Source organism: Abramis brama (assembly GCF_963993115.1).
Source record: "Abramis brama genome assembly, chromosome: 10".
NCBI lineage: Eukaryota > Metazoa > Chordata > Actinopteri > Cypriniformes > Leuciscidae > Abramis > Abramis brama.
Window position 1 is genome coordinate 36,028,287 of NC_139972.1, and position 16,180 is coordinate 36,044,466.

Sequence of the window (16,180 nt, forward strand, 5' to 3'; positions counted from 1 at the left end):
AATGACTGGATTTCTGCATTGATTACTCATAAAATTTGGTCTGTTCTGGCTAAACTAATTACACAAACAAACTTTTTACAGATTTATTGGATATTCTAAGTAATCATTCACAGTGCAGGGTGAAAAAAGAATGACTTTAGTAACTTCTCGATTCCCCCTTTAGCAGAGAAAGCATTCTTTACTTGGTTTTCTTGTGCGATTTGGGTCTAAAAAGAGTTTTTAACAGTAAAATCTGTAAAACTTTTTTTTCTTAATTGTCCACAGAACATTTTCCTAGAAGCTTTGTGGCACATCCAGATGATCTTGGACAAATGCTTCAATGTTTTAGTTTTTGGCAGCAGTGTTATTCATTCACGAACACTATTCTTACACTATTCAGTGTTTTTCCTTCTTTCTTTTTTTTAGACTTTCACAGTTTGTAGAGTTTTCAGGAGGTCCTTAGTTGTCCTTGGGTCTCCCCTCTTTCAGGATTGCCTGTTTCATTCATTAATTCATGAACACCTTTAGCAATAACTTTGCAGCCTTTTCAAGTTTTGTGCATCTCTGTAATGTGTTTTTAAGCTTTTGGGATGAGGCATGGTTGTCTTGAGAAGAACAGATTTGTCTTTGTTTGGCACCTGTGCAACTCATACTTCCAATCTCGCCTCCTTAATTGACTCCAATTAGCTTTTGTATTCTAGAATTAGTAATCAAGAGGTTCACTCCGTCCAGCCTGCTCTGTCAATGATCACTGTCTTCAATAACATTTTGAAAAGTAAAACTGTTTGTGTGTTTTGAGTAATCAATGCAGACATCCAGATATCAAATTGTTCAAAAACCTGTTCTTGCCACTGTATTTGATTTGTTTGTATAATGTAATATGATTAAAAAATGTCTTTGTAGCACCCGTTTCACACATGATCTGTTTGCTGTGCGTACAGTCCTTGAGCACTTCACACAAAACATGGGGTTATACTTTTGTAAAATACACATTTCATCTCATAATTTTGAAGAAAAAAAAAATCAAGAACTGAATGTACAGTAAGCTGTTAGATCCTGCTGTGCCTTGTTCTAGTTTTGTCACTGACGCTCAAAATGTCAACGAATAGCATTTACCAAATACAATCAGAAAATGTGGAATAAAAAATGTTTTGAACCATGTTTTTTTAAGAATAAAGAATGTAAGAACTGCACATGAAGAGTTCATTTCAAATTGTCATTTGAGTGTCATTTGAAATTTTCTTCTAGAATGATCATTTTTATCAAGCTTGTATATTTAAGTTCAATAATTTCACTTAAATGGCAATGCAAATTTCCTATTAATTGTAATTTAAGTGAAATTACTTAAATATACAAGCTTTATAAAAATGATCATTCTAGAAGGAAATTTCAGATGGCACTTAGAGGCTTTTGCATCTGAACTCTTCACATTATTTGTGCACACAAGAACATTATGCAGACACAGGTTTCAGTCTGGGCTGCCTTGTTGTCATATCTTCAGTTATGTCTCCATGCCTCAACCCTTCTGTCTAATAAAAAAGAAAAACAAGAAAGCACAGTGTTATTAAATGTTGATGTTAATATTCAAAGACATTCTTTGGAATAGTGTGTACTGATGAAGACCAAGAACATGCATTAAGAAAGTAAATAGGTTCCATTTTGTGAAATGGGCATCTTATTTTATCCATTGGGAATTGATTGGATCATGAAAAGAGGGCATTACACAAATATGCAAGAATGCAGGCAAACCAAATGCAAGTTTAATAAAATAATGCTTCAATAGCTGTTTGTGAGGCCTTAGTGACATCAGCATCAGGAAGAGCAAGTTATTACATCTGAACATGCAATAGAAGTTTTGGTAACACTTTACAATAAGGTTCATTAGTAAACTACCTTAGTTAACATGAACTAAGAATGAACAATACTTCTACAGCATTTATTAATCTTAGTTAATATTAATTTCAACATTTACTAATACGCTATTAAAATCAAAGGTTGTATTTGTTAACATTAGTTAATGCACCGTGAACTGACATGAACAAACAATGAGCAGCTGGATTTTTATTAACTAACATTAACAAAGATTAATAAATACAGTAACAAATGTATTGCTCACTGTTAGTTCATGTTAGTAAATACATTAACTAATATTAACTAATGAGGTGCAGTTAAATGCACCAATGAATCAATCACAATAAGACCAGGAATGTGCATTAGGCTAAGTAAAAAAGGTAAATTTATTGTTGACTTCAACAAAAGTCATTTAGTTAATTTGATGATGTTTTATGTGTTTAAGTGTTTAGCGATGTTGTGTAGATCAAGAAGAGGAAAGGTCCAAGCACCGAACCCTGAGGAACCCCAGTGGTTAGTTTAAACTTACTCAAAAAGATAACTTGTCTTTTATGCACTTTTCTTACTATTAAAAAACAAACAAAATTCTAACTTTATTTAATGTGACACATTATTTCATTTCAGTGATTGATATAAGAAACTTTATGGTGCACATTAAAGATGATGCATGAATGTACATTTACACTATATTTAATTACTTGATTAACGTTATACATGATTAGCTATAATGTTAGCTATAGCTTGCTAATTATGATTGTTGATATGCAGTTGTGGTCAGAATTATTGGCACCCCTGGTAAATATGATCAAAGATGGCTGTAAAAATAAATCTGCATTGTTCATCCTTTTGATCTTTTATTTAAAAAATTCACAAAAATGGAACCTTTCATTGATGTAAAATAATTGAAAGTGGGGCGAAATCAAATTATGAAATAAATGTTTTTCTCCAAAACACGTTGGCCACAATTATTGGCACCCTGTTATTAAATACTCTGTGCAACCTCCTTTTGCCAAGATAACAGCTCTGAGTCTTCTCCTATAATGCCTGATGAGTTTAGAGATCACCTGACCATTCATTCCTCCATACAGAATCTCTCCAGATCCTTCAGATTCCCAGCTGTAGATCATTTGCAAATAATTGCTAGATATACATTACTGAATAAAGCTCAAGAATTTAACTTATTCACGCAACAGTTGTATATTCTTATATAGTACCTACGGTTACAGCTTCTGTCATTTATTATGGTTATTTTAATTGATGGTTTTAACCAACCTTGCAACATAATGGACCAATACAGCGCTTAAATTAACATGCAGAAAAAAAATTTTTTTTTGATAATATAACAATTATGATAATATTTTTGTGTAGGCACAAGATATACTTCTGTTTGCCTACAAGAAACTATGTGTTAGGGGAAGAGAGAGAGTGACAGGATATGCAAAATAATTTTTTTTAATGCAAAACTTGCTATCATGATATTGTCCCAGCAGATATTTGCTTAACTATTGGCTATGGATGTTTTCTGGGGAGTTGTTAGCTGAGTTTTGTTAGGGTGTTCAGGGTCATTGTAGAAGAGCATTGCTAGTTTCTTGTTGTCCAGAGTCAAAAGCACTCATCCTCAAGCCTCTGTGATGTTCTGATCCCACACGACAGAGCCCAGGACAAAACTTTAATGGGTAGGGTCTCTCTTCCCAGATAGCCAAAACTTTACAAGACCTCATGGGACCCCCTCATCACAGGGCACGGGACCACATTCCCACTTGTTTCCCTCAACAGTGGGAACTTCCAGTTTGGATTTGTAATTATGAGAATGATAAGCAATATTAACAGTGATGATTAGCAGTATATTAACCAAACTACTGACCCGTTTTTAAATAGCAATGCAAATTGCACGTTTCTTGAGAAACAGCATCTCTGGCCATATATGCAGGTCGTTACACTAACTTTAGCAGCTCCTGATGTGGACAGACAGCTGAAATCGCCAATCACTCAGACAGCACTGGGATAAACCGGGACAAACGCGCCAATGATGCTCTGCGGACAGAAATAGACCCCAGAGTCCAGACTGAGACTGAAGCGCGGTGTATGTGCTTTCTAGCCGAAGGGGGGAGGATATCTGTGTCTTTAAACACTTTTCCCTGATCATCTAACCTCGCACTTCTACAAAATGGTCATTAAAGTCTTCCTGGCATCCTCCTCGGGATCGACGGCGGTAAGAAACCGGACAGCAAGTGTGTTATTGTTCAGTCATTCAACAGGTCGATGAGCCAAAGCGCTTTGAGTTCGATTGTGTTTAATGCAGATTGCGGAATGAATCAATCGATAGTCCAAAAGCGTGTTTGCAATAATTAGCGCATGTATTTTAAAGCCTTAAACAAAGTTTGGACTCAAGCATGTTTAAATAATCCTGAGTGACCTAATAACCAATGCAGCTCCGCCAGTTTCCTTAAATATCTCTGAGATCACATTCCAGAAAGCAGCATACTGATCCTTTAAACATGAAACTTCCAGAACTGATTTGAGTTACTCAGCAGGACGTGTTTATTTATTGATTTAAGTGTTTTTAAAGATATAGCTTAACAGTACTAATTATCTAATCTCTTAACTTTATCACTAACAAAAAAATGTAGGGTACTTTACTCTCATGTTTTAACTTGTTGGGGTTTACAATCTACCCCTGAACCGTGTAAATTAGCGTCCATGTCTAATGAGGGAGTGTTGTTACAACTAGAAGCTAGCCTAATGTTCAAGTCCTCCTGGGAAGTTGGTATTTACGAGGTGGGAAGTCGTGTTTACGACGGCAGGTGTGTTTATCGTCACTTTCGTCGGAGTAAGATGGCGGTGTACTTTCTCTTCATTTTACACAAAAATACAGCAAGGTTTTTAAACTCTACTTCTAGAAAATGAAGAACAATGTGCATCAGGTGTGTTTTGCTTGTGTTATATTTTTAATTAATTTATGATACTTGTTATATTATATTGTTATTATTATTATGCCATATATTGTGTATGCAATTAGCTTACTTCACTTTTATTAGAAAAGCCTGACAATATCACTGCTAAATACCTTAAGGTGCTGTTTGTAATTTTTTGACTGTAGGCTTAAAAGCATAAAGCATAAAAATACCATAATATTTTGCAGATATTTAGGAAATATGCTAAGTTCACTTACTCGTTTCTCTGAAAAACAATGCTACAGTCAGTTATTTTACTTTGAAATGTGCGTTTGGTGTCGAAATATAAGTTTTTTTTTTGGTCTGTGCAAAACCGCAGGTTGCCAATTTACCCAATAGTCTTTCGCCACCACAGGTTGCCAGTTGGCGGAAAACATAGCCATGGAAGCCAGCGAACAAACTGGGTCAGAGATTACAGATTCTACCTGACCTAAAAAGCCTCCGCACCCATCTAAAAATATCCATGTTTGGGAGCATATTAAAATGCGATATTAACTCATCATCAGTGTTGGGGAAAGTTACTTTTAAAAGTAATGCATTACAATATTGCGTTACTCCCCCAAAAAGTAACTAATTGCATTACTTAGTTACTTTTTATGAAAAGTAATGTGTTACATTACTTTTACGTTACTTTTTCTTCTCACCTGGGCTGGGCTTGCTTTTTTGTTTTTTTAATAACAAGACCAACAAAAAAGTTATATTTTTGGCAAATGTTAAGGCCCTTTCACAAAAGTGAACTGAATAACCCTCAGGCTGAAGGAAATGTATATTAAAATGTATCTTAGTGATCATAAATGCAATTCAAAAGCTCCATACCACTGGCCGTCCTAACATCTGGCACAGTTTTATCATTGGTAGAATATAAAATATTTTAATTAAAGCATTTCAGTCAAATATAATTCATGCAATATATCAAGCCTTTAACCAGCAGGGGGGGAAAAAAATCATCCCGTGGCTACAGTTTAAAGTATAGCCCAATTACCTTTATAATAAATAACCAATATATAAAACCAATATATAAAAAACCAATATATAAAAACCTGTGGACTTGGCAACCCTGCATAAATATGTAGATTGGTCGAATTCGATTGTATTCGAAAATTAAGACTGATTTCAATGTCTAACTGTTAGTTGGTCTGGCTTGTTCATAAGACACAGTCTTTACATAGTGTGTTTTTGCAACTGGCCCCAGATATTGATATTTTTGCACATATATTTTTTTTCTCATGACGTGTCTTTATCTGTGTACTAACATTATACATTTCAAAAACCTAAATATGAATTTAATTCATATTTTGCAGTAATAAACTCCCTACAGTTTAGACTTTAATTTGTTGCAGACAGAAGATTGAGATGGATAGCAATAAATAGATGAAAGAGGTAACAAATATAGAACAAACACATAAAACATAGGGTAACTACTCTGAAAATACAGTATAACGTGTGTGTGTGTGTTGGTCACTCTGACAATGGGGGTTTTGTACAACAGGTCGCGTCACTTCCGGTTCAGGTCTTTTGTATGTGCTTTGTTAATGTCGCCCTGTAGACAATAATTTTATCCCTTAAATCTCATCTTTGATCACCATAATGACATATTCTAACGTTTCTTCTTTGAATTTTTTTTTCTAAAAATAGCTTGAATGTAACTCTACACCCTTTTCTCATTTGGTATACGCGGTTCTATGAATATGCAAATGAGCCCCGCCTCCACTCACTCGCTCCAGCTCAGGCCCTGTCCCAAATGGTGCACTTCATGCGGACTTTCGGTCTCGTGGACTTGAATTGCGCGTGCTCGCTGAGTCTACGAGTCCGTCTCATTCAGCATTTTACCGCTCTGAAGGGTGCTCAGCAGCGCCCCCTTTGTACCCTTGAAGCAGTCTTCCGCCAAGCCCGCATAGAAGCAGGCTCCACACACTTTAACTACCCAGGAATCCTTGCGAAAGGCCAATCAGACAACGGATGGGAGGAGATTTCACTCACGGATAATTGTTGACATGGCTGAGAAGAAAATATTACGTTTTTTATGACCTAAATGTACATTTTACCAGTTGTTACCTACAGTTTATACAAACATTATGGTCATCGACCAGTGGTTGATGTCTCAAACATAATAATAGTGCGTTTAATAATACGATCGCATTATGATTCATTAAATAAATAGAACCGAATGTCAGGGCTTTACTGAGTCATATCAATGTAAACATAGTATGAATATTGAAACCTGTAAATTGAAAAAAATATGTTTAAATTATGTTTTAAAATTGTAATCTTAGTTCAAATGGAACATTATGTAGCCTATTATTATGTACAACTGTATACATCATTTAAATAAGCATGATGTATCTATTGTCTAATGCCCAGGTGATATGCACAATATCAAAATATAGAACTGTAAAATTAGGCTGTGTAGTTGACATGGAGATAATACGTCGGAGCGCAAAAATGGGATTTCTCCTGTCCAACAACAACCAGGCCGTTATTTCCGGCGTGCCGATCGAGTCTGTCCCAAAAATACCTCTCAATGCGCCCTCGTGGACTCGCGCCAAGGGCCCTATAGGTCTGCACTACATGACGTCACCAAAGTGTGGACTCTGAGGAAGTCCACAAGTCCGGAGTGTGCCATTTGGGACAGGGCCTCAGAGATCCACTCGTTGACGATCACACGTTGATCTGATTGGTTACAAGGTAGTTTGTGACGTCAGAAACACCAGCGATTTCAAAGCGTGTTTTTGAGACTGTCTTTGGTTCACTGCAGTTTTAAGGAGAAAATACTCAGCAATGGTGTCGACTGATGAATTTACACATGGTTTGTCCTAAAGCACATTAAAAACACCACATAGACATATAAACAACATTAAAAACTTGATTTTCACCACAGGGGGACTTTAAATATAAAGCCGTTTTACTTAAGATACCTTCAAAGGAGCAAGCAAAGATGAGCTTAACCGATGTCCATCACATTTGGTATCGATTTTTTTTCTTCTTCTTCTCACTAATATTTTAATATTTAAACTGAATAAAAAACGAATAATTAAAAGAAATAGATAGGTTAACCGATTACCTTATAAGTCCATAGATATCGCCATCAGTTTGTCTTGTCATAACACTTTATTAACACTTTCTCTGAAAAGCGGATGCAATGAGACCAGTTTTCCTGTTTTCATTTGGAAAATGCCAGCCTATAGCCTACAAATTATAATCCTTAATTCTGCAAACTTTTCTGTGTTTTTTAAAAGGTATTATGGTTTATGTCAAAGAAACATTTTTATCATCTGACAATGACATCATTACTATATTTACATTTCAAATGCATTATCTACTACAGTTTAAAATGACCTGCTATCTGGAATGTGTGATGTATAGGCCCTATGTTTTGAATTTGGAAGAATTTGAATGTTTTTTTCTTGGGAAGTGTCTTGGGATTCACATCAATAATCTGTTATTACTAATACCACAGATCAAAAAGAAACAACAAGATGTTGTCGGGTTTCTTGAGGCACTTAAAATCGATTACGCACAGCTTGACATTGCTTCAAATGAGGACAATCGGCTGTGGATGAGGGAAAATGTCCCTGGAGAAAAGAAGCCCACCAGTGGAATTCCTCTTCCTCCACAGATTTTCAATGAGGAGATGTATTGTGGGGTAAGAACCTGCTACAACAGAGGCTCCTATCAAACTGCCCTTCTAAAAGTTCACAATTTGGGTCAAGACCTAATGAGTAAACGTTTTCACAAGTCGTTTATCCAGGTTAAGAGATGTAACTAAAAAACTGTATAGTTAGTAGTCTTAAAACTTGGAAGAAATTTACCATATACAAACCATGGGTTCCATTGGGAATTTCCTAAGGGGCTGTAAAATGGTTCAAGCTTTTTTGAGGAAAATAATGTCTGTGGTTAACTGTATTATAAATTACATTATAAATTAAACTAGAAAAATAGATTTTAATTCCGTTTGCTGTTTTTTTTTATTTTTTATGTGTAATTGTTTGCAGTTTATGTAGGGAACAAAATGTGATCTTTGAGGAACTTAATGAATTCATATGAATTATCCACCAATTCACCAAAATGTAATGAATCGCAGTGAGATTGTGTTGGAATAATGACTAAAAATTGTTATCCATTCTCCTCTAAAAGTTATTGTACGTCTTTATGATATTTTAAATCAAGTGCAGAAGTCATATGGACAACTTACTTCGACTACATTCATTTTATGGTACTTTTATGGTACGTTTAGCAGATGCAGTCCACTAATGTTTTATAGAAGAAAACCCTCTGCTTGAGCGAATTCCATCAGAAATGACACATTTAATTGCTAGATTATTTGCTTTAAAAAACTAATGATGGTTTCCTATCCTAAATTGCAGGACTACGACACATTCTTTGATGCCAAAGAGGACAACACAGTCTATGAATTTTTGGGTCTGACACCTCCACCAGGATCTAAGGTTGTTGTTTTTTTGTTTCTTTCTGTGTGCTTCCTTTTCTTGAATGATAGAAAACCATCTTAAGGCCAATTTTTACAGCACCGACAGACAGCATCAGACACTTTGTCGGGTTTTGTTGAATCAGTGTGTTGGCTCTCATTGTTGCTGATTGAACATGTTGAATTGCCGGATGTCAGTCTTGAAATTACTGAGAAATGACATACTGTAAACTGGTGGCTGACTTGGTCTGCATCTGTCGGTGCAGTGTGAATTGGCCTTTAGACTGCAATATATTAAAGTGATACCAGTAAAAAGGGATAGTTCACCCAAAAATGAAAATTCTGTCATTATTACTCACCCTCATGTTGTTCCAAACCCATAAGACTTGCGTTTACCTTCGTAACACAAATGAAGATATTTTTGAGGAAATCTGAGAGTCAAGTCAAGTCACCTTTATTTATACAGCGCTTTTTACAATACGGATTGTATCAAAGCAGCTTCACAGTGATAACATGAAATAATACAACAAAGTTTGTTTCTAGAAGAAAATTGCGTCATCGTCCACCTTAAGTAAGGCAGATCAATAATATTGTTGAATATTAAATGTCCCCAACTAAGCAAGCCAAAAGCCAAGGCGACAGTGGCAAGGAACCAAAACTCCATCAGGTGACAGAATGGAGAAAAAAACCTTGGGAGAAACCAAGCTCAGTCGGGGCCAGTTCTTCTCTCCAACAGTGTATGATTATGATTCAGGCAGCATTAAAGGTCAGAAGTCAGATTGGATCAGAACATTCAGAATATGATCCAGTTCCATCTGGTTGGAAGTCGGAGTCATCACGCCGGTATGGAGACGAGTTTGTTGAGGATCATGCAACTAATGCCATGCTTCCTAATGATATCTCCCAAGGGTAGCATGTACAAGGTGAACAGCAACGGTCCTAGTACTGAGCCTTGTGGTACGCCATACTGAACTTTTGATCGATAAGACATCTCTCCATTTACTGCTACAAACTGATAAACGGAAGCTCAAGCATGTGTGAGAACCAATGAGGTTCATTCTCGTGTGTTACACAGAAAGTTTGAGCTTCTGCAAGAACCAATGAGGTTCATTCTCGTGTTACGCAGCACGTTTGAGCTTCAGCAAGAACCAATGAGGTTCATTCTCGTGTTACGCAGCACGTTTGAGCTTCAGCAAGAACCAATGAGGTTCATTCTCGTGTTACGCAGCACGTTTGAGCTTCAGCAAGAACCAATGAGGTTCATTCTCGTGTTACGCAGCACGTTTGAGCTTCTGCAAGAACCAATGAGGTTCATTCTCGTGTTACGCAGCACGTTTGAGCTTCTGCAAGAACCAATGAGGTTCATTCTCGTGTTACGAGGTTTTACGCAAGAACCTGAAGCTGAACTTTTTGAAGCGTCAAAGTGGTAGTTGCTTAACTGTCTATGGAGGGACAGAAAGCTCTCAGATTTAATAGAAAAGATCTTCATTTGTGTTCCGAAGATGAAGGAAAGTCTTACGGGTTTGGAACGACATGAAGGAGAGTGAATAATGACATAATTTTGGGGTGAACTAACCCTTTAACACTATAGGCCAAATAACAACCAAATCTTTTTTCACTTGTTCCCAGTCATCTGCCAACTACCCAAACATCGCTTTGGTACCGCTTTAGGCCTCAACTATTTTCAGATGTTTGAATGACTTTATTAAAAGTTTTAGTAATGCAGAATACAGAAGTAGAGACAAAAGAGAAAGATATTTGAGACAGTATTCGCCCAGCCCAAATCGAATGTTTTTCCTTTGTCCACCTTAATGTCCCTCAAAACATTTAGCTTAATACATAGAAATTCTCATTAAAAATCTAATCAAATCGTTTGAAATGCAACAGCCAGTAAAGATATCCCAGGCTCCTTGGCATCCTCTGAATCAAGCACAACAATTACCAGACAAGTCTTTGGTGGTGGATGGATAAACATCTGTAGAATTACATTTAATCATGAAAGTGTGTTATCACTGTAGAATTCTGTCTTCTTCCTCTCTTTTTTTTAGCAACTTTGGTGAATTTTCCCTTGCTGACAGTGATTGAATTGATTCTCCAGTTCTTTAATAAAAATCTCTCTTGGTGCAGGAGGCACAACAAGCTGAACAATCACAAAAGCTTCATAATGGATCTGGCACAGAGGAACATCTTGGTGATGACACAACAGTAATACCCAAATGAATTTCTTTCAGTCTTTGTTTTATATATATTTAACCGAAATTCACTTCCCGTGCATTTCCAGACACATGTCTTTATTGTATGCCCTTCGTCTGCTTTGTGATTCTGCTAAGTTTTTGTTCACCAGTCTATCACAACCTACACTCTCAGAAAAAAGACACTTTGTACTCTATTTACCCCTAAAGGGTGCATATTAGTTCCTTAAAGGTACATATTAGTACCTAAATTGTACATATTAGTGCCTAGATGGTATATATTAGAACCTTTTGAAAGGGTACCATCCCATTGACAACGTTTGTACTATTTTTTTTTTCTGAGAGTGTAACTTAACACCATGTTCGGATAAGTATACTACTCATACTACTTCAGCAGTAAGACTGTTCAGAGTACATTTGCTAGAAATTTCTGCATGGCTAACATTTGCGAATTTGTTTAGTGTATGGACCCTTTTTACATTTCCGGGGGTTCTTAGAAGCAGCAGTAAACTTTTATAGTGTTGAACGGGAGATGACAGCAAATATAATTTTTGTATTTGCATCTGCTCTAAAAGCAAAAGAAAGATTCTGTGATAGTGATTTCATGACTTTACAAAAGAGGGAAAAAATATAGAGAGATTGATTACATTGGTGAGAAGAGAGAAAGATGTTAAATTAGCCGTCACTCCCTCAGCCGTTGTATTAGAAACACCCTCGCCTTGAAACACCATCACACTGATCTTTTGACATGTAAGAGATCATTGTACAGTGATAGTATGCCGTTCCAAACATAGTCACATATAAACATTTCCACATTTCCGCATGCTGTTCCTCTTAACCCACTGCATTTTTGTAGAGTTATTAATCACATTTAATCAGGCATGCTTTCTCACTTTGTCAAATACTTAAGTCAAAAGAAATGCAATTTTAATTACTTTTGCTCATAATATGATGTTCGTTTATCTGATTGACAATCATTTCAAAGTTACATAGATATGACTCTGCAATTACAACCCTATGCAATTACAAGTACTTACAAACTTATTTTGTATTTACAACTATGTAATTACAACTCTATGCACTCTAGGAAAATGTTTTTCTTCCAATGTTTTTCTTGAAAGATATAGATGTGCTTTTGAGGATTTTTCAACGTTTCAAACTTGTATGGTCATTTTGTTTGGCAACGTTGTCTAACAAACAAACCCTCTTTTCTTTCTTAGTACTGTTTCTCAAATTCCATTGGCGATTGTTCTTCCGAAAACCCAGTTCATTTACTCATGCCTGTTTTCATCCTGAGGGACCTGTTGTAAAACTACCCATGATCCCGTGGTGCCTTTTGTCAGTCCTTTAGTGTCATAACAGTTTTAATTTCCCCTTTCCTGGGATTCTTTGTTTGTTCTTCTAGAAGAAGGAAATCAAGGAGGCTGAGCAGAACGGAGATGCACACACAGCAGAGCTGGAGGACGATGATCCGGGCGAGAATGTACAGACAGACACTCAACAAGAGGATGAGGAAGAGGAGGAACCCGCAGAAGAAGATGAAGAGAGTGTAACTGACTGATAAAAACTCCTAATTAACCCTCATTCCTCCTCAACCATCCTCTGCTTTCCCGTGGCTGCTCATTCTTCATCCAAATAATCCATAATACCTTTGCTTCATCTATTAACCTCAAGGTTTTTTTTTCATGCAGGTTCTGTAATCTCTCCTATGCAACTGAAATAAACATCTAATGTCCTGCTTCACCATCTCCTCACTTCTAGTTTGATTCCTTACTAGGGGTTTTCTTGTTGACAATGTGACTATTGTGTCAGTGATTGTTGGTGTTTATTCAGTAAATATGTTTTCTGCCTCATGTTATTTGCTCATTTTCATATTTGTTACCTTTGTTTTTGTTAGAGAAAGGAAGCTGAGGAGGAAGAGCAGGTAAGACAAAAGTTCTTAAACAATTCTGCATGCCTTAAACATTGTAGACAGACAGAAAGAAAGAAAGATAGATAGATAGATAGATAGATAGATAGATAGATAGATAGATAGATAGATAGATAGATAGATAGATAGATAGATAGATGATAGACAGATAGACAGATAGACAGACAGACAGACAGACAGACAGACAGATAGACAGACAGACAGACAGACAGACAGATGATAGATAGACAGACAGACAGACAGACAGATAGATAGACAGACAGACAGATAGATAGACAGACAGACATATAGATGATAGACAGACAGACAGACAGATAGATAGATAAAAACTCCTAATACCTTTATGGATTATTTGGACAGACAGACAGACAGACAGACAGACAGACAGATAGATGATAGATAGACAGACAGACAGACAGACAGACAGACAGATAGATGATAGACAGACAGACAGACAGACAGATGATAGATAGACAGACAGACAGACAGACAGATAGATGATAGATAGACAGATAGACAGATAGATGATAGATAGACAGACAGACAGACAGATAGACAGATATATAGATGATAGATACACAGACTGTCACGACACACATGAGGGAGACAGTAGATCCAAGTGCAGTGAGATATTTATTGGGTAATCCGTGAAACGTAATCCAGTCCAGGCAAGTGTCAAATACCATACAAGCAATCTAAACGAGAACAATGAACACAAGGAACAAGCAGGAACAAACCAAGAAGTGTGAGACATAACAAGGACTCCGTAACAAACACTAACACAGACAGGGCATATATACACACAGAACTAACAAGGTGATGGGAACCAGCTGAGTGCAATAATCAGATAAGTGACAGAACAGAATGCTGGGAAATGTAGTCTAATGTGAATGACACCGTGAGAACGAGGACCTCTAGTGAACCCCAGGGAAACACAACCAGACACTGTGACAGAACCTCCCCTCTACGGAGCGGGTACCAGACGCTCCATGACAGCAAACAAGACAACACAAGAGTCCAAGAGGAAGGTGGAACGTGAAAAATCCGAGGGAGGGATGGGAGGGCCAGGACCATGCAGGGGAACAGGAACAGGGGGTGATGGCTTAGCCGGCGGCCAGGACGAAGCAGACAGCTCATCGGGCGGCCCAGGCGAAGCAGACGACCACTCGGGCGGCCACGGCGGTGAAGACCCCTCGGGCGGCCACGGCGGTGAAGACCCCTCGGGCGGCCAGGGCGGAGACTTTCCCTCGGGCGGCCAGGGCGGAGACTTTCCCTCGGGCGGCCAGGGCGGAGACTTTCCCTCGGGCGGCCAGGGCGGAGACTTTCCCTCGGGCGGCCAGGGCGGAGACTCTCCCTCGGGCGGCCAGGGCGGAGACTTTCCCTCGGGCGGCCAGGGCGGAGACTCTCCCTCGGGCGGCCAGGGCGGAGACTCTCCCTCGGGCGGCCAGGGCGGAGACTTTCCCTCGGGCGGCCAGGGTGGAGACGACCCCTCGGGCGGCCATGGCACCGGAACAGACACCACCGGCTCAGGAACAGACACCACCGGCTCAGGAACAGACACCACCGGCTCAGGCACTGGAACTGGCACCACCGACTCAGAAACAGGAACTGGCACCACCGACTCAGAAACAGGAACTGGCACCATCGACTCAGGCACTGGAACTGGCACCACCGACTCAGGCACTGGAACTGGCACCACCGACTCAGGCACTGGAACTGGCACCACCGGAACTGGCACTGGAACTGGCACCACCGGAACTGGCACTGGAACTGGCACCACCGGCTCCGGCACTGGAACTGGCACCACCGGCTCAGGCACTGGAACTGGCACCACCGGCTCAGGCACTGGAACTGGCACCACTGGAACTGGCACCACCGGAACTGGCACCAACGGCTCAGGCACTGGAACGGCTTCTGAAACAACCGCATGCTGTACAGGGACGGCCTCCAAAACGACAGCACGCTGCACTGGGACGGCTTCTGAAACAACCGCATGCTGTACAGGGACGGCCTCCAAAACGACCGCACGCTGCACAGGGACGGCCTCTGAAATGACCGCATGCTGCACAGGGACGGCCTCCAAAATGACCGCAAGCTGCACAGGGACGGCCTCTGAAATGACCGCATGCTGCACAGGGACGACCACCGGGGCGTTGGGGAGATAAGAGGCCCTTCTCCTCCTCCTCCGTCCTTGATGGCGAGGTGCAGCCTCAGTACTAGACGAGACCAGCGGCGAGGACTTTGAACTGGACAGGACCAGCGGTGAGGACCTTGAGCTGGACGAAACCAGCGGTGAGGATCTTGTGCTGGACGGAACCGGCGGCGAGGATCTTGTACTAGACCAGTCCGGCGGCTCCGGATCAGAAGAATGGCAAGGCGGAGGACGGTGTCGTGGAACTTGTCGACCACCTCCTCCCCTGCAACCTCCCCGAGTTCCGGAGAACTTCGCCAGACGAGTCCCCAGAAACGACTCACCATTTCTGATGGACGAGTTTGCTGAAGCCTTAGCCGCTGCTGCTTCCTCAGTCTGCTGGGCCCATAAGGCAAAACATTGAAAAATGTTTAGTCGAGGCGCTTCCTCCCCGACCTGCGAACCTCCTCTCTGTGGTCCCCTTCCTTCCCCATACACAGGAGAAGGGTTACGGAATCCCGAACTGCTGGATCTATTCATTGTGACGGAGTCCTTCTGTCACGACACACATGAGGGAGACAGTAGATCCAAGTGCAGTGAGATATTTATTGGGTAATCCGTGAAACGTAATCCAGTCCAGGCAAGTGTCAAATACCATACAAGCAATCTAAACGAGAACAATGAACACAAGGAACAAGCAGGAACAAACCAAGAAGTGTG

At 39.5% G+C, this 16,180-nt stretch overlaps 1 protein-coding gene across 11 annotated transcripts in view; it reads left to right on the forward strand.

The window, feature by feature from the left end:
• The first annotated feature begins 3,821 nt into the window (after positions 1-3,821).
• sh3bgr (SH3 domain binding glutamate-rich protein) overlaps positions 3,822-16,180 on the forward strand; it is a 31,411-nt gene continuing 19,052 nt past the window's right edge. For 6 of the 11 annotated variants that reach the window (XM_084126755.1, XM_084126760.1, XM_084126759.1 and 3 more), the window contains exons 1-6: positions 3,873-4,042; positions 8,242-8,427; positions 9,149-9,229; positions 11,335-11,412; positions 12,805-12,948; positions 13,297-13,323. In XM_084126755.1, the coding sequence (XP_083982881.1) occupies positions 3,998-4,042; positions 8,242-8,427; positions 9,149-9,229; positions 11,335-11,412; positions 12,805-12,948; positions 13,297-13,323 (561 nt within the window). In that variant the 5' untranslated portion in view covers positions 3,873-3,997. Of the gene's footprint in view, positions 4,043-8,241; positions 8,428-9,148; positions 9,230-11,334; positions 11,413-12,804; positions 12,949-13,296; positions 13,324-16,180 lie in introns of all 11 variants that reach the window. The other 5 variants (XM_084126762.1, XM_084126765.1, XM_084126764.1 and 2 more) reach the window with 2 other exon arrangements.